This window comes from Callithrix jacchus, chromosome 14, assembly GCF_049354715.1.
Source record: "Callithrix jacchus isolate 240 chromosome 14, calJac240_pri, whole genome shotgun sequence".
In the NCBI taxonomy this organism is placed as follows: Eukaryota; Metazoa; Chordata; class Mammalia; order Primates; family Cebidae; genus Callithrix; species Callithrix jacchus.
The window spans coordinates 72,261,051-72,286,304 of record NC_133515.1 but is presented as its reverse complement, the minus strand read 5'-3'; the positions used below and the strand labels follow the sequence as shown (position 1 = coordinate 72,286,304).

The 25,254-nt window shown below is 46.4% G+C and overlaps 1 protein-coding gene and 1 pseudogene across 5 annotated transcripts in view; one reads left to right on the top strand and one right to left on the bottom strand.

Moving 5' to 3' along the window:
* MTA3 (metastasis associated 1 family member 3) overlaps positions 1–25,254 on the top strand; it is a 274,841-nt gene that overhangs the window by 67,591 nt on the left and 181,996 nt on the right. For 3 of the 5 annotated variants that reach the window (XM_008980775.5, XM_002757815.7, XM_078349439.1), the window contains exons 1-3: positions 10,144–10,201; positions 11,843–11,910; positions 23,858–23,951. In XM_008980775.5, the coding sequence (XP_008979023.2) occupies positions 10,174–10,201; positions 11,843–11,910; positions 23,858–23,951 (190 nt within the window). In that variant the 5' untranslated portion in view covers positions 10,144–10,173. Of the gene's footprint in view, positions 1–10,143; positions 10,202–11,842; positions 11,911–23,857; positions 23,952–25,254 lie in introns of those variants that run through there. The other 2 variants (XM_078349438.1, XM_078349437.1) reach the window with 1 other exon arrangement.
* On the bottom strand, positions 17,189–19,561 carry LOC108588251 (small ribosomal subunit protein uS19 pseudogene; annotated as a pseudogene).

Genomic DNA, 25,254 nt, shown 5'->3' with positions numbered 1-25,254 from the left:
AGATAAAGATAATGGGGGCTGATAAAAAGAGCAGATTCTAGGCTCTATTCCTCAGTCTGGCAGGGGATGTGGGGGATTCATTGTCCCTCTTTCTGTCCTTGGAGTTATTTACACTCAAGTCAACCCTACCAATTTATTTTGAGCTGCCTAGCACCTGAAGAATCAAGAACCACCAAAGGAAGGATAGCAGGGAAGCTGGTATCCATTGGCCACTGGTTGGCCAAATCCAGTGTTGATTTGTGCTCCAGTTTGTTGTCGGTTGGACCACACTCTCTTTTTCACCTGGCTTCTGGGACTGGTACTTCTCTGACTTTTTTTCTTTTTCTTTCTTTCTTTTTTTTTTTTTTTTGTTGAGACAGATTCTCGCTCTCTTGCCAGGCTGGAGTGCAATGGCGCAATCTTGGCTTACTGCATCCTCTACCTCCTGGGTTCAAGCAATTCTCCTGCCTCAGCCTCCCAACTAGCTGGAACTACAGGCGCACGTCAACATGCCCAGCTCATTTTTTTATTTCTCAGACTTATTTTCATACCTCCCTCAATGCCCCTCATTCCCTCTTTGTGGATTTCGTCCTCATCACTACCTGCATAGTTCTCAATCTTGGCTACGGAGCAGAATCATATCAGGATTTTTTTTTTTTTTGAGATGGAGTTTCTCTCTAGTTGCCCAGGCTGGAGTGCAATGGTGTGATCTCAGCTCACTACAACCTCTGCCTCCCAGATACAAGCGATTCTCCTGCCTCAGCCTCCTGATTAGCTGGGATTACAGGCATGGGCCACAATGCTGGGCTAATTTTGTATTTTTAGTAGAGACAGGATTTCTCCATGTTGGTAAGGCTGGTCTTGAATTCCTGACCTCAGGATATCCGCCTGCCTTGGCCTCCCAAAGTTCTGGGTTTACAGGCATGAGCCACGATTCTCCCACTGCAGCCTCCCAAGTAGCTAGGATTACAGGTGCCCACCAACACGTCTGGCTAATTTTTTTGTATTTTTAGTAGAGGCGGGGTTTCACCATGTTGGCCAGGCTGGTCTTGAACTCTTGAGCTCAGGTGATCTGCCCACCTAAGCCTCCCAAAGTGCTGGGATTACAGGCATGAGCCACTGTGTCCAGCCTTCTTCTTTTTTTTTTTTTTTTTTTTCACTAAAACCCATGGCCTACTTCAAACTAATTAAATCAGGATTTCTGGGGGTGGGGCTCAGCCTTGTCTCAGTAGTTCCCCTGGAGCAGCTAGAGTAGAGATCCAACCTTTGCTCTCAATGTTGACTTGCCCCAGGGCTCAGGCCTCTGCCCTCCTCTCCACCCACACTCCCACTCCTGGCAGGTAATCTCACCAGTCTCCAACTTCTTCAGCTTCTTTTTAATCTCACCAGTCTCACTTCTCCACTGTCTTTGGGGGTGGTGACTCACAGATTCACATCTCTAGTCTAGGCCTCTCTGCTGAGTTCCAGAGCCCAGATCCAGTTGTCTATCTAATACTTCCAAGCAGGTGTCTATAAGCATCTGGAAGTCCTAACATAAATTTGTTTTGGGCTAGGTGCAGTGGCTCATGCCTGTAATCCCAGCACTCTGGGAGACCGAGGTGGGCGGATCATCTGAGGTCAGGAGTTAGAGACCAGCCTGGCCAATATGGTGAAACCTGTCTCTACAAAAAAAAAAAAAAAAAAATTAGCTGGGCGTGGTGGTGGGCGCCTGTAATCCCAGCAACTCCGGAGGCTGAGGCAGGAGAATCGCTTGAACCTGGGAGGCAGAGGATACAGTGAGCCGAGATTATGCCACTGCACTTAGCCTGGGTGACAGAGTGAGGGGTGAGGGGTGAGGGGTCCCCTTCTTTCTCGTGTTTCTCTTTATTCTCTTATTTTGTTTTGGTGTCCCTTAGTCTCTGTATACTGTATAGTTCTCTAAGGGTTTTCTGGCTGAATCTATGTTTACTTAAAATTGAGGGGTCGATATCATCTGTAGGAGTTTCCTAAGGCTCCTGTAACAAATTACTACAAACTGGGTAGCTTCAAACAATTCACTCTCACAGTTCTACCCACCAGAAGCTTGAATGCAAGGTGTCAGTAGGATTAGGCCTTCTGGAGTCTTGACGGGGGAGAATCCATTCTACACCTCTCCCCAATATTCAGTGGTTCCTGGCGACCCCTGGCACTCCTTGGTTTGTAGCTGTGTAAGTCTCATCTCTGCCTCTCCCTTCACAGGTTGCCCCCTCTTCTCTGTATCTTTCCTCTTCTGTCTTTTAAAAGAACACATGTCATTAGGGTCCATCCTAATCCAGGATAATCTCATCTTGAGATCCTTAGCTTCATTATATCTGCAAACACCCTTTTACCAAATAAGGTCATATTCAGAGGTTCTGGGTGGGCATGTTTTTGGGGGGCCACCATTCAACCCACTATATCATCTTAGAGGCAAGAGGGTGCGGTAGGAATGAGTCAGATTTGCTTTTTCAGGCTATGTCCCTTTCCAACTCCTTCTGTTCTTTCCATCTTCCCTCCCCCTCCCCACCCCAGCTGCTTTTCAGGGCTGGGAAGAAAGGAGTGAGGGTTGAAACAGAACCCTCTGTGGATGCTTGCTGACAATTTTGCTAGCTGGCCCTAGTGAGATGGTCAGTCCGGGGCATTCGCCTTTGGCATCCTGGTCTGCCTTGGGCAGTTGCTTATGTGGCTCTGCCCAGGCTCTGCCTATTTGCACATTTGCACCTGGACTCTGATCTCCTGAACCTGACCTGCCAAACCTGTTTCCACCCAACCTGAAGGATTCAGGGAACCTGCTTCTTTCCCTGCGGCCAGGGTTTGGCTTATTCCTTAGACCAGACAGGCTGGGCTCTGGGCTGATGGTGACACCAGAAGTGGCTATTTCCAGCTCAGATCTCTCTTCTAAACACCAGGCCTGATCCAATTGTTTCCCAATGAGAAGACATGTAACTGGGTATTTCCAAAGGTACCTCAAACACAACCTGTCCAGCACGCAACCTGTCCACTATCCCCTTCCCCAAGTTGCCTTTCCTCCTGTATGCTTTGCTCACTGATTGCTACTTACGTCTCTCTACCAGTTCCCCATGAGCCTTGTCACCACCCTTTCACTCTGTGCTTCCCTAGAGTCACCAGATCCGATACCTCTTGCCTCCTACATCTGTCTAAAACCATCTACTTCTCATAACCCACTGCCACTACCCTAGGCCAGACCACCACCCCTTCTCACCAACCTCCCAACTGATCTGGTCTGGACGCTCCACCCTTTCTAATCTACTGTCTGTACTGCAGCCTGAACCACCCATACAAACAGCTTACTCCCTGTCCCATCCCTTCAACACTTCCCATTGCCCTTTAGCATTCATTCTTTTTCTTGACCCTATAACCCTTATACTGCTCAGCCATCGGCTTAAAATTTGTTTGTTTTTGTTTTTTTTTTGAGACGGAGTTTCGCTCTTGTTACCCAGGCTGGAGTACAATGGCGCGATCTTGGCTCACTGCAACCTCGGCCTCCTGGGTTCAGGCAATTCTCCTGCCTCAGCCTCCTGAGTAGCTGGGATTACAGGCACGCGCCACCATGCCCAGCTCATTTTTTGTATTTTTAGTAGAGACGGGGTTTCACCATGTTGACCAGGATGGTCTCGATCTCTTGACCTCGTGATCCACCCGCCTCGGCCTCCCAAAGTGCCGGGATTACAGGCTTGAGCCACGGCGCCCAGCCTTTAAAATTTGTTTTTTCTTCTTTTCTTTTCTTAGTACCTTCCACAAAGCTTCTATAACCCAGCCATTTCTTTTTTCTTTTTCTTTCTTTTTTTTTTTTTGAGATGGAGTTTCACTCTTATTGCCCAGGCTGGAGTGCAATGGCACTATATCGGCTCATTGCAACCTCTGCCTACCGGGTTCAAGCGATTCTCCTGCCTCAGCCTTCCGAGTAGCTGGGATAACAGGCATCTGCCACCATGCCAGACTAATTTTGTTTTTTTTTAGTAGAGACAGGGTTTTGCCTCGTTGATCAGGCTGATCTCAAACTCCTGACCTCAAGTGATCCACCCACCTCGGCCTCTGAAAGGGCTGGGACTACAGAGGTAAGCCACTGAGCCTGGCTAATTTTTTTTTTTTTTTTTGGAGACAGGGTCTTGCTCTGTCACTCAGGCTAGAGGCTACAGAACAGTGGCACGATCTTGGCCCACTGCAACCTCCACCTCCTGGGTTCCAGTGATTCTCCTGCCTCAGCCTCCCGAGTAGCTGGGATTACAGGTGCTGGCCACCACACACTCAGTTCATTTTTGCATTTTTTAGTATAGACAGGGTTTTGCCATGTTGGCCAGGCTGGTCTCAAACTCCTGACCTCAGGTGAGTTGCCCACCTCGGCCTCCCAAAGAACTAGGATTACACACATGAGCCACTGCGCCCAGCCTAATTTTGTATTTTTTAGTAGAGATGGGGTTTCACCATGTTGGTCAGGGTGGTCTCGAACTCCAGACCTCAGGTGATCCACCTGCCTTGGCTTCCCAAAGTGCTGGGATTACAGGCATGAGCCACCATGCCTGGACTTTTTTTTTTTTTTTTTTTAAACAGAGTCTTACTCTGTGGCCCAGGCTGGAGTACAGTGGCACGATCTCAGCTCACTGTAACCTCCAGCTCCCAGGTTCAAGTGATTCTCCTGCCTTAGCCTCCTGAGTCGCTGGGATCACAGGTGTGTGCCACCATGCCTGGCTAATTGTATTTTTAGTAGAGACTGGGTTTCACCATGTTGGCCAGGCTGGTCTCAAACTACTGACCTCAGGTGATTTGCCTGCCTCGGCATGTCAAAGTGATGAGTGTGAGCCACCGTGCCAGACCAACAATTTCATATTCAAATCTACAGTAGTTAAAAAAGAGAAAAGCTGGGGTCAATTAGGTTAACCACCCAGGGGTTCATTTCTGTCCCCACAGTGACTTAGTCACTTTTCTACTACCTACAGGTAATGTTGTTACTGGAGAAGGAACCTTCTTGTGGAAGCAGCCGAATGAATGGCTGAGCTAGCTCCCCTTTGAGGGCATGAGGGAACTATGGGATCCGAAAACACATACTTCCAGAAACCAAAGTATCGGTTTAGGTTTGGTCCTGGATTTCATGTTTTTAGCACAGGGGATTGACGGAAGAGGCAGCTCCACGACTAGAGAAGCCACAGAACTCCCAATTCTGGTTTCCTTTCTCTTTGGGGCTCTTCTGCTTTGATTCTTGCCATCACATGCCTACATTTCTCTTGGGATATGTTCCTCTGCCTTTAAAACCCAGGCCTTTGCCAGACATGGTGGCTCACGCCTGTAATCCTAGCATTTTGGGAACCAAGGCAGGCAGATCACCTGAGGTCGAGAGTTTGAGATCAGCCTGACCAACATGGAGAAACCCCATCTCTACTAAAAATACAAAATTAGCCAGACATGGTGGTACATGCCTCTAATTCCAGCTACTTGGGAGGCTGAGGCAGGAGAATTGCTTGAAGCCAGAAAGCAGAGGTTGCAGTGAGACGAGATTGAGCCATTGTACCCCAGTTTGGGGAACAAGAGCGAAACTCCATCTCAAAAAAAAAAACCAAAAAACAAACGCAGGACCTCCTTAGAATATGAGATAGGCTGGCCTTTTCCAAAAGAATTTTACTAAATAAGAAAAGAATGAAAGGAAAAAGAAGAGAGAAATAAATCATGGAAAACACAAACCAACAAGATTAAAGTCCCTTTTCCAAAGCCTGGCCTCTGGTTTCAGATTAATTACATTTTAGACCGCCAGGCTCCTTTCCTGGGTTCAGTATCATAAAGCTCCCAGACTGCGGCCAGCATCAATCTCTTTTTATTTTTCACACATATAAAAACTCCATCCCTATATTGAGACAAAAAAACCAACTCTTCAGTTCTCCTATTCACCTAAAGCATTTCTTTCTCTATTTTTCTTTCTTTCCCTCCCTACCTCCCTCCCTTCCTTCCTTCCTTCCCTCTTGTTCCTTTCCTTTTCCCTCCCTTCCCCTTCCCTTTCCTTCCTTCCCTTCCCTCTTTTTCCTTTCCTTCCTTCTTCCCTTCCCTTCCTTCTTCCCTTTCCCCTTCCCCTTCCCTTTCTTCCTTTTTTGACAGAGTCTAGCTCTATTGCCTAGGGTCAAGTGCAATGGCACAGACATGCTCACAGCCTTGATCTCCTGGGCTCCAGCTATTTTCCTGCCTCAGTTTCTTCCAGAGTAGCCAGGACCATAGGTGTGCACAAATTGGCTTTTTCTTTTTTTTGGTAGAGGTGGTGTCTTGCCATGTTACCCAGGCTCAAATGATCCTCCTGCTTTGGTGTCCCAAAGTGCTGGGATTACAGGCATAAGCCACCATGCCTAGCCACCTATAGCTTTCTTGCTGCATCCACTTCTCTTCAACTAAATGGTAAAGAACTACCTTATACGTGGTTTTTTTTTGAGACGGAGTTTTGCTCTTGTTACCCAGGCTGGAGTGCAATGGCGCGATCTTGGCTCACCACAACCTCTGCCTCCTGGGTTCAGGGAATTCTCCTGCCTCAGCCTCCTGAGTAGCTGGGATTACAGGCACATGCCACCATGCCCAGCTAATTTTTTGTATATTGAGTAGAGACGGGGTTTCACCATGTTGACCAGGATGGTCTCGATCTCTTGACCTTGTGATCCACCGGCCTCGGCCTCCCAAAGTGCTGGGATTACAGGCTTGAGCCACCACGCCCAGCATACGTGGTTCTTTAACTGCAACAACTGTGCAAGGAAATTTCATCCTTAGAAGGGCTGTATTGGCCCTGGGATTTCTGGCATGGCCTGAGAGACACCTTTTCTTTAGTGATGAGAGTAACTGGAATAGAGAGAAGGGACCTAACAAATATGAAATTCTCAACAAGAGCCAAACACCTTCTATATTTAAATTTTACTAGGCTGTGCATGGGGGCTCACGCCTGAGGTGCCAGTACTTTGGGAGGCCAAGCAGGCGGATCACCTGAGGAGACGTTTGAGACCAGCGTGGCCAATATGGTGAAACCTTGTCTCTACTAAAAATACGAAAATTAGCCAGGCATGGTGGTGGGCGCCTGTAGTCCCAGCTACTCAGAAGGCTGAGGCAGGAGAATTGCTTGAGCCTTGGAGGTGGAGGTTGCAGTGAGCTGAGATCATACCATTGCACTCCAGCCTGGGCAGCAAGTGAAACTCAAAAAAAAAAAAATTACCACAAGACTTTGAGGTAGGTATCAACCTATATTAACATTTTGTAAACCCTCTTGAGGCTCAGAAGGGTTAAGTAACTTGCTCAAAATCTTATAGTTAAACTGCCAAACTAGGAGTGAAGTTAGGGCTAGCTGATGACAAGTTTGTGGACTAAACCATGCAGCTAAGAAGGGAGAGGTGCCTTTGCTTTTTTAAAAGTGCAGGCTTTTCCACCCTTCTTTGGTTGGAAGGTTTCTTTCAATCCACAAACATTTGCTGAACTCCTTGATGTGTGAACCTCTCTGGAATTAGGACACAGACGAAGTCCTTGCATTCAGCTCTTCTGCTTCTCTGAGTCCATGATTTATTGGTATTTATTCTTCAGTTACTGAGCATCTACTATGTCAGCTCAGAAGTGTAAGAGGACTTTGGCCTAGGAGCTGGAGATGGAAGAGGTTAAGACATAGAATCTAGAGTAAAAAACAGGCCAGGCGTGGTGTCTCACACCTGTAATCCTAGCACTTTGGGAGGCCGAGGCAGGAGGATCACAGGGTCAGGAGTTTAAGATCGGCTTGACCAATATGGTGAAACCCTGTCTCTACTAAAAATACAAAAATCAGCCAGGCGTAGTGGTGGCATGCACCTGTAATCCCAGCTACTTGGGAGGCTGAGGCAGAAGAATTGCTTGAACCCAGGAGGCAGAGGTTGCAGTGAGCCAAGATACTGCCATCGCACTCCAGCCTGGCGACAAAGTGAGACTCCATCTCAAAAAAAAAAAAAAAAAAGTCAAAAATGGTTTAGAGTACTGCCACCATCATTACCCCCTGCTATTCCCCCTCAAGTCTATGGAGCTTTTCATGGGGCGGGGGGGGGGGGGGGCTTCTGGATAAGGCTGTTCCTAAGAGGACATAGGGAGGAGTTTTCTTGGCATCTTTCACCATTTATTGTGGTTAGCACAGTCATCATAAACACCTGGCAAGAGCACTAAGCTGGGGAAATGAGACAGACACAAAATGAATTAACAAAAACAGGGAAATATTTCGGAGGAGGAGAAATTGCTGATGAAAAATTAATGGGAAAACACCGTAAAGCTCGTGATCCGCTTCTTTGCACTTTATTGTTTCTAGGTGGCCTTCGCGCTTGGAGAAAGACTTTGTGGTTCAGAACGTTCTAGGCCAGAGGAAAGGGCTGATTTATAATCCCAATATTGCTGCCAGTTTACTGTGTGATTCCAGGTGAATTATTCAACCTATTTGTCAGCTCAGAAAGGGGTGATGTCAGTCATTTTTTGTCAGAATGTTTTTTGGTGGGATCTCTGGTAAATGTTGAATGACAGCTATGCAATCTGCGGAACAGAACACTTTTGCTTTCTTCTCTGGGTCAGAAATTGACACATGGCTCATATTTTGACACACAGCAGAAAACCCTTGGGAATCTGAGGTTTTCTTGGGTTAAAAAGAAAAGCAAGAGACACCTGTTATTTGCATGGTGCTCTGTGTTCCCTGGTTTACAAACCATTTTCAGATATCACAACTGATCCTTTCCACACCTATGAAGGGGAATTGGTGTCCCCACTTTATGGGCAAGGAAACAGGTCATAGAGTCAATATAATTCAACGGTGCTTTGTTATTTATTTGTATGTTTTGCCTCAGCTACGCAGAACACTTTTTTCATATCAATACTTTGTGATAAGGGACCATCACAAATGTCACCACCAAACAACCAAAACACAACTTCTTTTCTGGGGGCACCTCTTACCCCCGCACACACCTCAAACTCAAGTTGGCAGCACACAGCTGTGTATCACAAGACATTGCAAACAAGCCACCACACCAGTAAATCGTCTTCATGTTTATTATGCAGTGATGTCTGGGAGTACTTTGGAATGGACTGTCTTCTCTAAAGAAAGTTATTTTTGGTCGTTTGGGGGATAGCCAGTTAAGATTCAACATTTTTTTTTGTTGTTGTTTCTGTGAGAGTAGGAAGGCCGTGAAAACAGAGGTTGTTTAGAGAATTGGCCTGCGACAATAACCATTTAGAAGCTTTAGACACATAACCAGTTAAGTGTCCATCAATATCAAGCTGATTGAACAGCATCTCCTCTTCTTGGGGGTGGTGGTGATCGTGAACTGTAGGGTCCTGTTCCCCCATGGACAAAGGAAGCCCCCAATCCTAAAGGTCCCTTATCCCAGAAGAACAGGCACTGCATAAATAGGGCCTGTCTAGAGCCAGGGCCTGTATCTGGGTGTTGGAGAGTTGGTTCTGCTCAGTTGGGATGAACGATGGCGCATTTAGGGTGGCCTAGAAGGGAGTTTTTCTAGCTCTGTCCCCGGCTGGGTCTCTGGCGAGGCGGGAACTACGTGGGGTCTTCCTGGCCCCAGAACCTGCAGGTACCAGGCCGCCCCCGTGGACCTCACCAGAAGGAAGGAACCCTGCTGCTTACACTTATTTGCATCCAAGAGATTGCACTGAGACTGGCGCTTGCCTACTAGGTCAGACACACGGGGGTTCCTCAGGGACGGAAGCAGGGAAGGAGGACCTGTCTCGGGGTGGGCAGGTGATGGGATACCCTGGGTGGGGCAAGAGGCCCTGCGGAGAGGCTGAGCGCCAGCCCCGACTCCAATTCTCTAACAGCCCCTGGTCCGCATTTCAGTCCAGACTTCCGCCTCGGCCAGGACCCTGGCCCCAGGGCCCTCCACTTCCAACAAGGCACCCCACTCTCCCTCCCGCTTCCCATTCCCTCCCCCCAATTCCCGCTGGCCCCACAGCGCTCGGGCCTCCCCCGGCCCGGCCCGGCCCACTCGGCTTCGCTAGCCTGGCGCTGGGGGCGGGCACCAGCCCCCACCCCTCGGCGTCCCCTCCCCTTCACTTCCCCCTCCCCCGCCCCCTCCCTTCCCTCCCTTCCCCCCGGTGGCTAGGCAGCGGCGGCGGCGGCGGCGGCAGCGGCGGTCGAGGCTGAGGCTGAGGAGGCGGCGGCGGCAGCGGGCGGGGCTCGGCTCGGGCTCCGCGGGCGGGCGGGCGGACATGGCGGCCAACATGTACCGGGTCGGAGGTAGGCAGGCTCGGCCCGACCCGGCCCGTGTGGGAGCGGGCTCCGGGAGCGGGGGGCGGGGGCCGGGGCGAGCGCAAGCGAAGTGCCGGGAGCCAAGGGTGCGGGGGCTGAGGGCGCAGCGGACGGGGGCGCCGGGGCCCGCAGAGGGGCCGGGGCTCCCCACCCCCACCTTTTCCCTCCCCTCCCCCCACGGTGGCCTGCGAGGAGCTGGGGCCACCTTCACCCTCTCACCCCACCTCGTCTTTAGGGCCAGGCCTCTACTTGGGGGTACGAATGACCAGACGCCCCCCCCTCCACGAAACCTTCATGGGAGTAGGGCCCGTCGAGCCCCCTGAGAAGGTGGCCGTCTCCTTGCGTGGCTTCTAGGCGCTGGAGAGGATGGGGGGACATCCCCTCCCCTGTTCCTTCTCCCCTCAGTGGGAGCCTGGGGTGGGGGTGGGGGCCCAGCCAGGGGCGCAGCTGGACGGGCCTGTTAGCGGGACGGGGCCCTGCACCTCCCCTTCCTCGCCTCCCTCGTTTCGTTTCTGGTCCAGCCCCCCACAAATGGGGCTTCGTAGGGCCTGGGAACCTCTGCCGGAGGTGGGGAGTTGAGCTCTGCCTGGACGTTTGCTCTGCTGCCTGCCTCCTTCCCAGTCTTCTGCGGAAGAGAGAAATAAGGTCAAACAAACTTTCTCCCTACTCAAGACGCCCTCCTCCCTCTTTCCTGGTAAAATAATAATTCAGATAAGTGGCGTGTTTGTATGAGAGACCGGCTCTTCCTTCTCTGCTCATTAGCCGAGCTTCTGATGGATAGTAGTAGGAATCGCCTGGCTAAATGAGGCCACTTTGCAGAAGAGAGCCGCGAAAGAGCCGCTAAGATAGACAATAACAGCACAGCCCTGCCTTTCAGATAAACACACAGTGGGAAGTTTCCAGCGAGCCTATTAGATGAGACGAAAAGCCACACTTGAAAAATTTTATCCTTTTAGTTGAAAGCCTGCGGCAATTTCTTAACCACAAGACATTAAATAGATTTGGATTAAATATGGTAAAAGGCTAAAAAACATTATGGTATCACCCCCAGAGCACTTTCCCTCTTAGAAGTGATCCCCTTGGCCCCCCTGTTTTCTCATCTTTCCAGACAGAGCTGTGGAAAAGTTTGTCAGCGTTCTTCCTCTTACCTGCTCTGCTCACCTGATTTTTTTTTTTAAGTAGTGATTGAAATGTAGGTTGGACTGTGAAGCCTTTCTCCGTGCTCTGAATGTCTTAGGTCAATAGTTTTATGTGAGAAGCAGCCTCCAGGGCAAATTGGATTGGAGGAAAAAGATGTGGAAGTAGTTACAGTACAGAGGACACATGTTTAGTGTGCCCTAACTGTACAGTGATAAGAGGTGCCTTTTTTGTTTATTATTAAAGAAATGACATATTGGGACAGAAGTCTAGGAGAACCTGGTAAAACGTTAATTGAAATGAAAATGCCAAGAAAATAAAGGTCTGTGAATCGTAGGCAGATAAGAGAATATATTAAGGCTATTTGCTTTTACCAGTGAATGAATTATGAGCTTAATTTCAAATGTGAATTGCCTAACATTAAAAGTCATGGACTGACAAATCTGAGCTTTCTGTTGAAAAGATTAAATTCTGTATTTCCTTTAATTACAGATTATGTGTACTTTGAGAATTCCTCCAGCAACCCATACCTAATAAGAAGGATAGAAGAACTCAACAAGGTATACATTTAGTGTTCTTAATTTTAATATTAAAAATATTTGTTTTTCCTTGACGGATGATTGGGTAGAGGGTGGCCTGGCGAAGAGATTCTTGCCTGCAATTCCAGTACTTTGGGACGGTGGGCAGGGGGAGACCAGCCTGTGCAACATAGTGAGACCCCATCTCTATTTTTTAAAAATTAAATAAAAAATAAACTGGGTAAAGATTATAAGAGGTGGCTCTACTTTCAGTCCTAGACACTTTGAAAGTTGAGGTTTTAGGCCAGGTGCAGTGGCTCATGCCTATAATCCTAGCACTTTGGGAGGCTGAGGCAGGTGGATCACTTGAGGTCAGAAGTTCAAGACCAGTCTGGCCAACATGGTGAAACCCCTTTTCTACTAAAAAAGTACAAAAAATTAGTCAAGCATGGTGGCATGCACCTGTAATCTTAGGTAGTCAGGAGGCTGAGGCAGGAGAATCGCTTGATCCTGGGAGGTGGAGGTTGCAGTGAGCCGAGATCATGCCATTGCACTCCAGCCTGGGCAAGAGAGCAAGACTCCAAAAAAAAAAAAAGTTGAGATTTTAGAGAGTTACGCAGGATTCCGAATTCTTAATATTCTTTTGCTTTTTCTGTTACTGAATATTTAAAAGTCTGCAGATTTCTTCAAATTGCTTAGAGCCTCTGAAAGAGCAGTTTACTTCTGTAACTCAGACCCTTTTTATATTTAGAGTCATCATGGGCCAGGTGCAGTGGCTCATGCCTGTAATCTCAACACTCTAGGAGGCTGAGGCAGTCAGATCACTTGAGGGCAGGAGTTCGAGACCAGCCTGGCCGATAGGTGAAACCCCATTTCTCTTAAAATTACAAAAATTAGCCAGAGGTGGTGGTGGGCACCTGTAGTCCCAGCTACTTGGGAGGCTGAGGCAGGAGAATCACTTGAACCTGGTAGGCGGAGGTTGTAGTAGCCGACAGAGCAAGACTCTGTCTAAAAAACAAAAAAGAGTCATAATATGTATGTCTCCCTTTTTAGTGAATTAATATTTTCCTCTTCTAGGTTTAGAAGGAGGAAGCTGGGGAATATAATACTGAAGGGAATTTGTAAAATTCTGAACTAGACCAAATTGTATCATTGGCTCACGCCTGTAATTCTAACTTCAGGAGGCTAAGGTGAGAGGATCCTTTGAGTCCAGAGTTTGAGACTAGCCTGGGTAACATAGGGAAACCCCATCTCCACCAAAAAAATAGGCAGGCCCATAGTCCCAGTTACTTGGGAGGCTGAGAAAGATTGCTTGGGCCTAGGAGTCAGAGCTGCAGTGAGCTGTGATTGCACCACTGCACTCCAGCCTGGGAAACAGAGTGAGACCTTGTCTCAAAAGAAAAAAAGAATATGGTTTTGTTATAATAAAGTAGCTTTTTTTTTTGGAGATGGAATTTCAATCTCCCTGTTCTCACTGCAGCCTCCGCCTTCTAGGTTCAAGTGATTCTCCTCAAGTAGCTGAGATTACAGGCATGCACCACCACACCTGGCTAATTTTTGTATATTTAGTAGAGATAGGATTTTACCATGTTGGCTAGGCTGGTCTTGAACTCCTGACCTCAGGTTGTCCGCCTGCCTTGGCCTCCCAAAGTACTGGGTGTGAGTCACTGCGCCCTGTCCACATACTTATTTTTTAAAACTATATCCATGTCAGTGCTGTTGGGCAACATTAAAAAAAAAAAGCCCTGTCCACAGTGATGCTTTTGTTTTTCTCCAGACTACTGTAAGGGCTATGTGGCTTATGAGACTTCATAGTGTTAAAATCTTTGGGTCTATCTAGGTAATGCCTTCCCCTCAAATGCCATCTGGTGACTTGTTCAGTTTTGTCCTGGGAAGCCAAGCCTTACTTAGGACATTCTTAGTTTAAAGAGCCTTGAGACCTTGGTTTGCTTTGGTAATATCCCGAGGACTCTGCATTATTTTTATTTTTATTTTATTCCAGAGACAGGGAGATAGAGTCTCACTCTGTCACCCAGGCTGGAGTTCAGTGGTAGGATTATAGCTCACTGTAACCTTGAACTCCTGGACTCAAGCAATCCTCCTGCCTCAGCCTCTCAAGTAGCTGAGACTACAGGCATGTACCACCATACCTGGCTAATTTTTTTTTTTTTGTTGCTATGGAGTTTCACTTTGTTGCCTGGGCTGGAGTATAATGGCATGATCTCCGGTCACTGCAACCTCCATCTCCTGGGTTCAAGTGATTCTTCTGCCTCAGCCTCCTGAGTAGCTGGGATTACGGGTGTCCCCCACCATGCCTGACTAATTTTTATATTTTTGGTAGAGACAGGGTTTCACCGTGTTGGCCAGGCTGGTCTCGAACTCCTGACCTCAAGTGATCCACCCGCCTTGGCCTCCCAAAGTGCTGGGATTACAGGCATGAACCACCTTGGCTGGCCTAATTTTTAAAATTGTTTGTAGAGATGGAGTCTCATTATTGCTGCCCAGGCTTATCTAGACTCCTGGCCTCAAGCATTCCCCCATCTTGGGCTCTGAAAGCACTGGGATTACAGGCTAGGTGCCTTTGCATTAAAAAAAAAAATTATATAGTCTTTGAGACCACCAGATGAAGAGAATGGTCTCAAGTTTAGATCAGACTGTGGATGGGAAATGTTGGCATGTGATTCTGATCTTTTATGTTATTGATGTAAGGTATAAGTATTGAGGCAACCCCAAACTATTTACTATATCAGTTTAATTAGAAAGTTAATTAGATTCAATAGAAATGTTGACCTATGAGACCCTATATTCTTTGACTGTCACTGCCCTTTCTGACTTCCACTTTTGCTGAGAGCAGGTGAGAGCTCTGCCTTGCTTATTTGGCACAAAAAGCACAGTGGGCTCTTGGCTGTTTCTCCTGCAACCACCTTAGGAGGACTGTTTAGTTGTAGCTATCCTACCCCGCATCCCTTGCTCTTTTTCCCGTATCATTTATCACCTCCAAATATTCATACTTACTATGTTTACTTTCATTGCCTGTCTTCCTAGAATGTTAGCTTTAATGATCTTTTCTGTTTTGCCCAGTAATGCATTCTGAGTGCTGGCATTCACTAAATACTTGTTGAATTAATGAATTTCTGAAATGTCTGATGTTAGTGCTTATATATACATAGCTTTACTCTTTACAAACTGCTTCGATTCATTCATTTTGCAAATAATTTTGAGGACCTTCTACCTGCCAGGTACTTTTAGACACTGGGAATGCCAGGGTGATCAAAAACATGTCTAGTGGAGATAGACATCAGCCATATAGTCCCACAAGTAAAAGTAAAATTGCAGTTGTGCTAAGTTTAGAAATGTCACAGCATGGTGCTCTGGAAACCTAATCTGGGATTCACATTTGTCACCCCTTTTGAGCCTCACATAACCTTACACCTTAAGGTAGCTAAATTGTGCATTGTCTTGAGGCACATTGTAGCTAAATGATTGGGTTACACATGTTAGGTGAACATGGATTATTTCACACTCCTTTATCGTTTCATTGCCATTCACTTCCAAAACATCCTCCTCCTCCATCCTCACCTCCTCCCTGCCCCTACCCCTTGTCAACAGAGTCATCCATATAATAGCGAGTCTCTGGGGCTGGGGATGACTGCTGTGAGAGATGGGATTCTTTGTAATTTCACGAAATGGTAGTTTGAATGGCTAATTAAAATATTTACATAGGGTCTTTATTTTGGAATGGATGTGAAGAAGACATCTTATTTTAGATAATTCATTAAGCAAATATTATTGAGGATTTGCCTCATTATGTACCAGACACTTTGCTAGCCTCAGAGATAGAATTGTGAACAAGATGGACATGGTCTACATTCTCATAAGGGAGACACCTGGAAAGACAAGTTGATAGGCATAAAGAAAATAGTAATAGTAATGAACTGTGTTAACTTCTTTTTTTTTTTTTGAGATGGAGTTTCGCTCTTGTTACCCAGGCTGGAGTGCAACCTCTGCCTCCTGGGTTCAGGCAATTCTCCTGCCTCAGCCTCCTGAGTAGCTGGGATTACAGGCACACACCACCATGCCCAGCTAATTTTTTGTATTTTTAGTAGAGATGGGGTTTCACCATATTGACCAGGACAGTCTCGATCTCTTGACCTCGTGATCCACCCGCCTCGGCCTCCCAAAGTGCTGGGATTACAGGCGTGAGCCACCACGCCCGGCCTGTGTTAACTTCTAAGAAGGCAAGAGCTTTGACATAGAGAATGACAAGTCATTTCCTTTAGGTAGGGTGGGAAAGGACATTGAAGTTGAGGCCTAAAGGATGAGAAAGAGGGAACCATGGAAAGAGAGGCCACAAAAGTATTCTAGATAAAGGCCCTGGGAAGATCAGAGGTGAAATTGGCTAGGTAGGGAAAGTTAACATGCTGGGAAAATCCAAATAATGATTTAAAAATACTTGAAGACAGGCATGGTAGTCTCAGATGTTCTAGAGGCTGAGGCAGGAGGATTGCTTGAGCCTGGGGGTTTGAGACCAGCCTGTGGAACATAGTAAGACCCCCCCAGTCTCTTTAAAAAAGGAAAAAAACAAGGCTGGGCTCAGTAGCTCATGCCTGTAATCCCAGCACGTTGGGAGGCCAAGGTTGGCAGATCACCTGAGGTCAGGAGTTCCAGATCAGTCTGGCCAACATGGTGAAACCCCATCTCTACTAAAAATACAAAATTAGTCTGGTGTGGTGGTGCATGCCTGTAATCCCAGCTACTCAGGATAATCACTTGAACCTGGGATGCTGAGGTTTTGGTGAACCGAGACTGCGCTGTTGCACTCCAGCCTGGGTGACAAGAGGGAAACTCCGTCTCAAAAAACAAACAAACAAAAAACCAAAACAAAACCACCTCTAAACTGAAAATTCTTACTCTGTTCTGATAAGCCAGGAAAACAAGGGACAAGGGATATTAACCTGTTTCATTACCTTTCCTCTGAGTTTTTTAAACAGAATTCCTAGGATAAGGTGGCAATAACTCTTTTTTTTTGAGACAGAGTCTGGCTCCGTCGCCAGGCGCCAGGCTGGAGTGCAGTGGCGCGATCTCGACTCACTGCAACTGCCGCCTCCCGGGTTCAAGCAATTCTCCTGCCTCAGCCTCCCAAGTAGCTGGGACTATAGGCGTGTGCCACCACGCCCAGCTAATTTTTGTATTTTTAGTAGAGACGGGGTTTCACCATGTTGGCTAAGATGGTCTCGATCTCTTGACCTCGTGGTCCTCCCGCCTCGGCCTCCCAAAGTGCTGGGATTACAGAATTGAGCCACCGTGCCCGGCCTTTTTTTTTTCTTTTTTGATATCTGTGTGCCTTTATTATCAGAGCCACTACGTGAGGGGGTTGAAGTGGGAGGAGTGGGTGGCCCTGATGCCCAGCTGGTCATGCTTCACAGTCTTGTGAGTGATCGAGAACTCGCCCAGGTAGTGGCCGATCATCTCCGGCTTGATCTCTACCCGGTTGAAGGTCTTGCCTTTGTAGCCGCCCACCATGCTGCCCACCATCTCGGGCAGGATGAGCATGTACCGCTGGTGCGTCTTCACTTCCGGTTTCTCTATGGGCGGTGCCTCCTCCTTGGCCTTGCGCAGGCGCTTCAGCAGCGAGTGCTGCTTCCGCGGCAGGCCCGGGTTCAGCTGCCACAGGTGCTGCAGCTGCTCTGCACTGTACAGTTGCATCAGCTGCTCGTAGAACATGTCTAGCAGCTGGTCCAGGTCCATGCCGCGGTAGGTGAACCTGCGGAGATCTGCTGCTTCTGCTGTACCCCTGCCATCTTGCTGGATCCTCAGAAAAGCGGCAATCACTATTTTTATAAAAAAATTTCTTTTATAGAATGATCCCTGTTTTTTTTACATTGTTAACTCCTGTTTACAGTCGTATATGCTTAGTTTGGAAGCAGGACTGCACCCTGGGCAACATGGTAAAACCTTGTTGCTATAAAAATTGAAAAATTTAGGCCGGGCGCGGTGGCTCAAGCCTATAATCCCAGCACTTTGGGAGGCCGAGGAGGGTGGTTCACGATGTCAAGAGATCAAGACCATCCTGGTCAACAAGGGTTTAGTAGAAACCCTGTCTCTACTAAAAATACAAAAATTAGCTGGGCATGGTGGTGCACCCCTGTAGTCCCAGCTACTCGGGAGGCTGAGGCAGGAGAATTGCTTGAACCTGGAAGGTGGAGGTGACGGTGAGCTGAGATCATGCCATTGCACTCCAGTCTGGGTAACAACAGCGAAAAACTCCGTCTCAAAAAAAAAAAAAAAAATTGAAAAATTTGCTGGGCAAGGTGTTTTGCGCCTGTATTCCCAGCTACTTGAGAGGCTAAGGTGGGAGGATCTCCTGAGCCTGGGGAGATCAAGGCTGTGATTATATCATTGCGCTCCAGTCTGGGTGACAGAGTGTGAAAAGAAAGAAAGCAGGGCTTTGATTTTTTTTTTTTTCCCTCTCATTACAGTAATAGATTTCTGCCTCAATTTTTTTCCCCTAAATGTTTCAGAAAGTTTTAGGTGGGAAGCTAAGTATCTGTTGACGAACACAGTTCAATATTGTTTATTTTACATTTTTCTTTTCCTTTCCCCTAGTGTGTACTCACGTATAGTAAAGATGATTATTTGGATGTAGAATAAAAGGTTAAATTAAAAAAACTCTGGTAAATATTATTCTTTATTTCTTCTTTCTTTCTTTTTTTCTTGAGACGGAGTTTCACTCTTGTTGCCCAGGGTGGAGTGCAATGGTGCAATCTCGGCTCACTGCAACCTCCACCTCCCAGGTTCAAGCGATTTTGCTGCCTCAGCCTCCTAAGTAGGTGGGACTGCAGGCATGCGCCACCATGCCCGGCTAATTTTGTATTAGTAGAGACGGGTTTCCCCATGTTGGTCAGGCTGGTCTCTAACTCCTGACCTCAGGTGATCCGCCTGCCTTGGCCTCCCAAAGTGCTGGGATTATAGGCGTGAGCCACTGTGCCTGGCCTCTTACTTTTACTTTTAATTTAAAAAAATAAATAGAGAAAGGGTTTCACCATGTTGCCCAGGCTGGTCTCAAATTCCTGGGCTCAAGCCGTCTACCCACCTGAGCCTCCCGAAGTTCTGATAATAACAAGTATGAGCCACCACACCCAACCAGAATAACATACTTTTTAAGTCTGGGATAGAAACAGACATGAGTGGCTGGGTGCAGTGGCTCATGCCTGTAATCCCAGCACTTTGGGAGGCTGAGGCCAGTGGATCACAAGGTCAGGAGTTCGAGACCAGCCTGGCCAACATGGTGAAACCCCAGCTCTACTAAAAATACAAAAATTAACTGGGCCTGGTGGGAGACGCCTGTAATCCTAGCTACTCGGGAGACTGAGGCAGGAGAATCACTTGAAACCAGAAGGTGGAGGTTACAGTGAGCCCAGATCGCAGCACTGCACTCCAGCCTGGCCAACAAGAGCGAAACTCTATCTCAAAAAAAAAAAAAAAAGGATACAGACATTGGCTGAAATTATTTTAGAGCTTCAGAAAAGCCCATTTATTATTGCTGGAGGATATTTTAGTGAATGTGTTTAGCAGAGTGGAACTAAGAGGCTGTAATTTAAATGGAGAAGAGAACACAGGAATCAGTATTCATTGTGGGCTCTTCTTTACATATGTTCCCACTTTTCTTTCCCACCTGTGGCTTTTTACTCATGTCCACCTTTTTTCCTAGAATGTTCAGTCCTCCAGGCTTTACCTGTTGGACTCCTTTCCTTCTTTCCTAGCCCACTAAGGACCCTTCATCCATTTCCTCCTTCATGAAGCTTTTTCTGTTTCTCCCTCAATAGGTTGTACTTTGTTGCTGATTCCATCACTGAAAAATGGAGTCTGGAGCAGAAAGGAAGGGGTAGAGGAAAATAGGGCTGAGCATATCGACAGGAATGTTTTTCTTTTTCTTTTTTTTTTTTTTGAGACAGGGTTTTGTTCTGTCACCCAGGCTGAAAGTACAATGGTGTGATCTCAGCTCACTGCAACCTCTGTCTCCCGTGTTCAAGCGATTCTTCTGCCTCAGCCTCCCAAGTAGCTAGGATTACAGGCATGTACCACCACGCCTGGCTAATTTTGTATTTTTAGTAGAGAAGGGTTTCATGTTGGCCAGGCTGGTCTTGAACTCCTCGCCTCAGGAGATCTGCTGTCCTTGGCCTCCCAGAGTGCTGGGGTTACAAGTGTGAGCAGCCACTATGCCAGGCTGGAAGGCTTTACTTTTATGCTTTAGAGTTGGTAAAGGGTGTGTGTGTGTGTGTTGCCCAGGTTGAAGTACAGTGGTGTGATCATGGCCCACTGGAGCCTTAACCTCCTTGGTTCATGTGACCCTCCTGCCTCAGCTTCCAGAAGCACTCCTGCCTCAGCTTCCATGGCACTGTGCCCAGCTAATTAAATTTTTTTTTTTTTTTTGTAGAGATGGGGGTCCCACTGTGTTGCTCAGGCTGGTCTCAAACTTTTGGGTTTAAACGATTCTCCACCTCCACCTCCCAAAGTGCTGGTATAGGCATGAGCCACCATGACTGGCTTAGTGATTATTTTAGGTTTCTTCTGTTTCTGTTTTTGTTTCTTCTGTTTCCCTATGTTGCCCAGGCTGGTCTTGAACTCCTGGGCTTGAGCAATCTTCCTGCCTCTGCCTCCCAAAGTCCTGGGATTATAGGTATGAGCCACCACACCTGACTTTGATGAAGGTTTTTAGTCATGTGTGATAGGGGATGGCATGGGACTAGGCCTCCTTGTGGGAGTAGAGTTTCCATGAGCCTGGCAGCATGTACGCCCAGTGTCAGGTCAGTACTTGGCTTACAGGAAGGGTTGAGAGAAATTTGGTGGATTGAAAGAATAACCAGGTTGGGTACATTGGCTCACGCTTGTACTCCCAGCAATTTGGGAGGCTGAGGGAGGATCCCTTGGATCTAGGAGTTCGAGAACAGACTGGGCAACATAGTGAGACCTCATCTCTACAAAAAAAGTAGGCTGGATATGTTAGTGCACTGGTGGTCCCTGCTGCTCCGGAAGCTGAGGCAGGAGGGTCACTTGAGCCCAGGAGGTTGAGGCTACAGCAAGCTGTGATTGTGCCACTGGACTCTAGCCTGGGTGACAGAGTAAGACTCTATCTCAAAAAAAAAAAAAACAAAAAAAACAAAAAAACACAAGCCCCTGCTGGGTGCACTGTCTCCTCTAGCCTTGTAGTCCTGGCTATTTGGGGGGATCACTTGTGTCCAGGAGTTCAAGTCTGTCAGTAATTGAGGATTACACCTATAAATAATAACTGCACTCCCACCTGGACAGTTTAGTGAGATCCTGTCTGAGAAACAAAATGTAAGCCCCAATTTTTTTTTATTATTAGGATTAAGATATAAAATGAACCTTTTTTTTTTTTTGAGACGGAGTTTCGCTGTTGTTACCCAGACTGGAGTGCAATGGCACGATCTCGGCTCACCGCAACTTCCACCTTCTGGGTTCAAGCAATTCTCCTGCCTCAGCCTGCCGAGTAGCTGGGACTACAGGCGCACACCACCATGCCCAGCTAATTTTTGTATTTTTAGTAGAGACAGGGTTTCACCATGTTGGCCAGGGTGGTCTCAATCTCTTGACCTCGTGATCCCCCCACCTCAGCCTCCCAAAGTGCTGGGATTATAGGCATGAGCCACCGGGCCCGGCCTAAAATGAACTCTTAATTGCTATAATACACTTAGTCTCAAACCTCGTACTCATTTCATTAAACGCCATTAACAGTTGCAGACTGGCACTGGGCTGTAGAACCAGGAGTAACCATACTTCAGAAGAATGCTGGAGGGTATGTGTTTGTAGAGGCGAAGAGGAATATGGTAACTGTAAGCTACCTAGTAGCCAAGTGAATGCATGGTCCAGAAGAGAATATTTATTTTGAGCTACACTCCCTGCTCCCTATGCAGGTTTAAATAAGAATTTAATTAGCTTTGTAAGGCCGGGTGCAAGTGGCTCACACCTGTAATCCCAGCACTTTGGGAGGCCAAGGTGGTGGGATCACCAGAGGTCAGGAGTTCAAAACCAGCCTGATCAACATGGTGAAACCCTGTCTCTTAAAAAAAAAACACGAAAATTAGCCAGGCATGGTGGCAGGCGCCTACAACTGCAGCTACTTGAGAATTGCTTGAACCTGAGAGGTGGAGGTTGCAGTAAGCTGAGATTGCACCACTGCCCTCCAGCCTGGGTGCCAGAGTGAGACCCTGTCCCCACCCTGCAAAAAAAAGTGGCTTTGTATAGCATTCCTATTGGAGGAACTCACTAGTGAGGCAGAAAAAAACACGCCTTGAAACTGTTGCTTTGGAGTTTTTTTTTTTGTTTTTGAGACAGAGTTTCACTCTCACCCAGGCTAGAATGCAATGGCTTGGTCTCTGCCTCCTGGGTTCAAGTGATTCTCTCTCCTCAGCCTCCCGAATAGCTGGGGCTACAGGTGCATGGCACCACACCTGGCTAATTTTTATATTTTTAGTAGAGACAGGGTTTCACTATGTTGGCCACGCAGGTCTTGAACTTCTGACCTCACGATCTGCCCACTTCAGCCTCCCGAAGTGCTGTGATTACAGGTGTAAGCCAGTGCACTCAGCCTGGATTTTTAATGTCTCAGGAAGAGACAAAAACAATATTGAAAATTCAAAGCAACAGTTTCAAGCTTATTTCAAGAAGACAAAAATGACCCAGAGCTTATATTTGAAGTCATCAATAGATTTTATTTTATTTACATGTCCTTGGCCTCCCAGAGTGCTGGGGTTAAATCCTGGCCTGTTGAATTTGCAGATTGATGGATCATTACTTCTGGAGAATGTATTTGATCACAGTATTATGAAATATGGAAGCATTTTGGTTAGGAATTTAATATGATTTCAATTTTAAGGGGCACTGTTTCTACAGGACTGTTTCTCAATCTAAAATACTGCTGCTGAACTTCATAAAATTGACAAATTTACTGTAGCACTTATATATTCTTCTTTGTATTTGAGTATATCTGTAAGACCAGAGAAATTTCTAAAAATTTATTCTCACATTTGTTTGAAAATGGAAATCACAATAGCATTTTATTATAATCTGTGTGTTTTATAGGGAACTTTGTAATGACTGATTGACCTTCTTGAGAGCTCTCAGAATTCTAGAGAATAGAGAGCAGGAGCCTGGGCCCCACCTGCAGTAAATGACAGCATAACCGAATTTTTGTTTGAAGCCTTCATACTTTGGAAGAACCTAACTGAGTATTGATTGCATTGTAGACTGTAGCCAAAAAGAAGTGAAAGTTTCAGCATTCATAAAAGAGTTTTTTTTGCCTTTTTTCTTTATAACTCAGAGTTTTTAATATTTTTAGATGTAAAAGTAAACTAAGTACTGCTTAGAATATTGTCTCTTAGAGATTTGTAGACTTTCTTGGGCTAGAGAATGCTTTTCCAGGTCACCTGGTCTATTCTGCATAATGGCTATCTCCCACCTTCAGAGCTTCACTGTCATGGAGCATGGGATACTGAGGGGAGTGCTTGGTGATTTTACACTTAGATCGTGTTTTCTGGGAATGTGTTTGGATGAGGTATGTTTAAATGACTGAAATAAATTATTTCCGTCAGTTGTGGCTTTAAAATTGGGTGGATTAGTTTCTTTTACTTTTTTTTTTTTAGACTAGTTAATTGAAGCAGTGGGGGTATTAGTTTCTTAAAGCTAATCAGTGTTAACTATATCTGGCTTTAATCATTAAAGCAGTCTAATCAGTTTAGTTTAATTAATGCCAGTGTTATTATATGTTTGACATTCCAGTTGTGCTTGGAAGCAGAACTAATGTTGCTCATCCTTATTTGAATTTTTTAGCTCTGTGGTTATCCTGCAGTTGTGGTTGGCACAGTGTTAATGAGCATGATCTTATAATTGTGCTGTATCTAGTTTTGTTTTATAAATTATTTGACTCTAATATTCAGTGCAAATGACTTTTATTTTTCTTATCTCTTAGACTGCAAGTGGCAACGTGGAAGCAAAAGTAGTATGCTTTTATAGACGACGTGATATTTCCAATACACTTATAATGCTCGCAGATAAGCATGCTAGTAAGTAATTTTTCTCTGATTAAAAAAATGTTTAAGTCTTGTGTTTTTCATGATGAGGTGGAAATGTGCTTATTCTTACCGTGCTTATTCTTTGCTTGTCTATTTCTCTTACTTGTAATTTTGATGGGAGTAAAATAAGTGATACTAACTGAAACCAAACACTGGTGTTTGGTTGTAGTATATATGTGTATATTTGTGTGTATGTAATTTTATGTATGTACACACACAACACACACACACACTGGAGACAAAAGTCTTGCTCTGCCATCCAGGCTGGAGTGCAGTGGCATGATCATGGCTCACTGTAGCCTCAAACCCACAGACTCAAGTGGTCCTCCTGCCTCATCCTTGCAAGTGCTGGGATTACAGACATGAGCTACCAGGACTGGCCTGGTATATAGTATTTTAGGTTGCATCATGTTTGTTAATTGGTGAAAATGTTGACGTAGAAGCCTTTGTAAATAGGCTTTAGCAGGCCGGGCATGGTGGCTCATGCCTGTAATCCAAGCACTTTGGAGGTCGGGAGTTAAAGACCAGCCTGACCAACATGGTGAAACCCCGTCTTCAATTAAAAAAAAAAGGCTTTAACAAATAATCAGGGTAGTGCCTTGCCATTTCCTGTTTTCAGTGGTGTTTTGTTTTTCTTTTGAATAGAGATAGAATCTTGCTATGTTGCCTAGACTGGTCTTGAACTCTAGGCCTAAGTGATCTCTCACCTTGGCCTCTCAAAGTGCTGAGGTGACATGCCACTGGGCCTGGTCCAGTGGTAGTTTTGTGAGGATACAGATAGGAACAAATTTATACTTCACTGGTGTTTTGGAGGACATTTTTTCCCCTCTAAAACAACTGAATAACTTAGTTTTTTGACAAGGGGAACTGAGTCTTGCTGTGTTGCCCTAGCTGGAGAGTGCCTTGGCACAGTCATGACTCACTGCAACCATGACCTTCCAGGCTCAAGCAATCCCCCAACCTCAGCCTTCAGAGTAGCTGGGTCCACAGTTGTGTACCACTACACCAGGCTAATTAAAAAAATAAAAGTGTTGCAGAGATAGAGTCTCTCTGTTTCCCAAGCTGGTCTGGTACTCTTGGCCCAAGTGATCCTCCTGCCTAGGCTTTCCAAAGTGCTTGGATTATTGGTGTGAGCCACTACACCCAGCCAGATTATTTTCTCCCCCAACATTTAAGTTCAGGGGTACATGTGCAGGATGTGCAGGTTTGATACATAAACATGTGCTGTGGTGATTAGCTGCGCAGATCATCCCATCACCCAGGTATTAAGCTCAGCATCCATTAGCTATTCTTC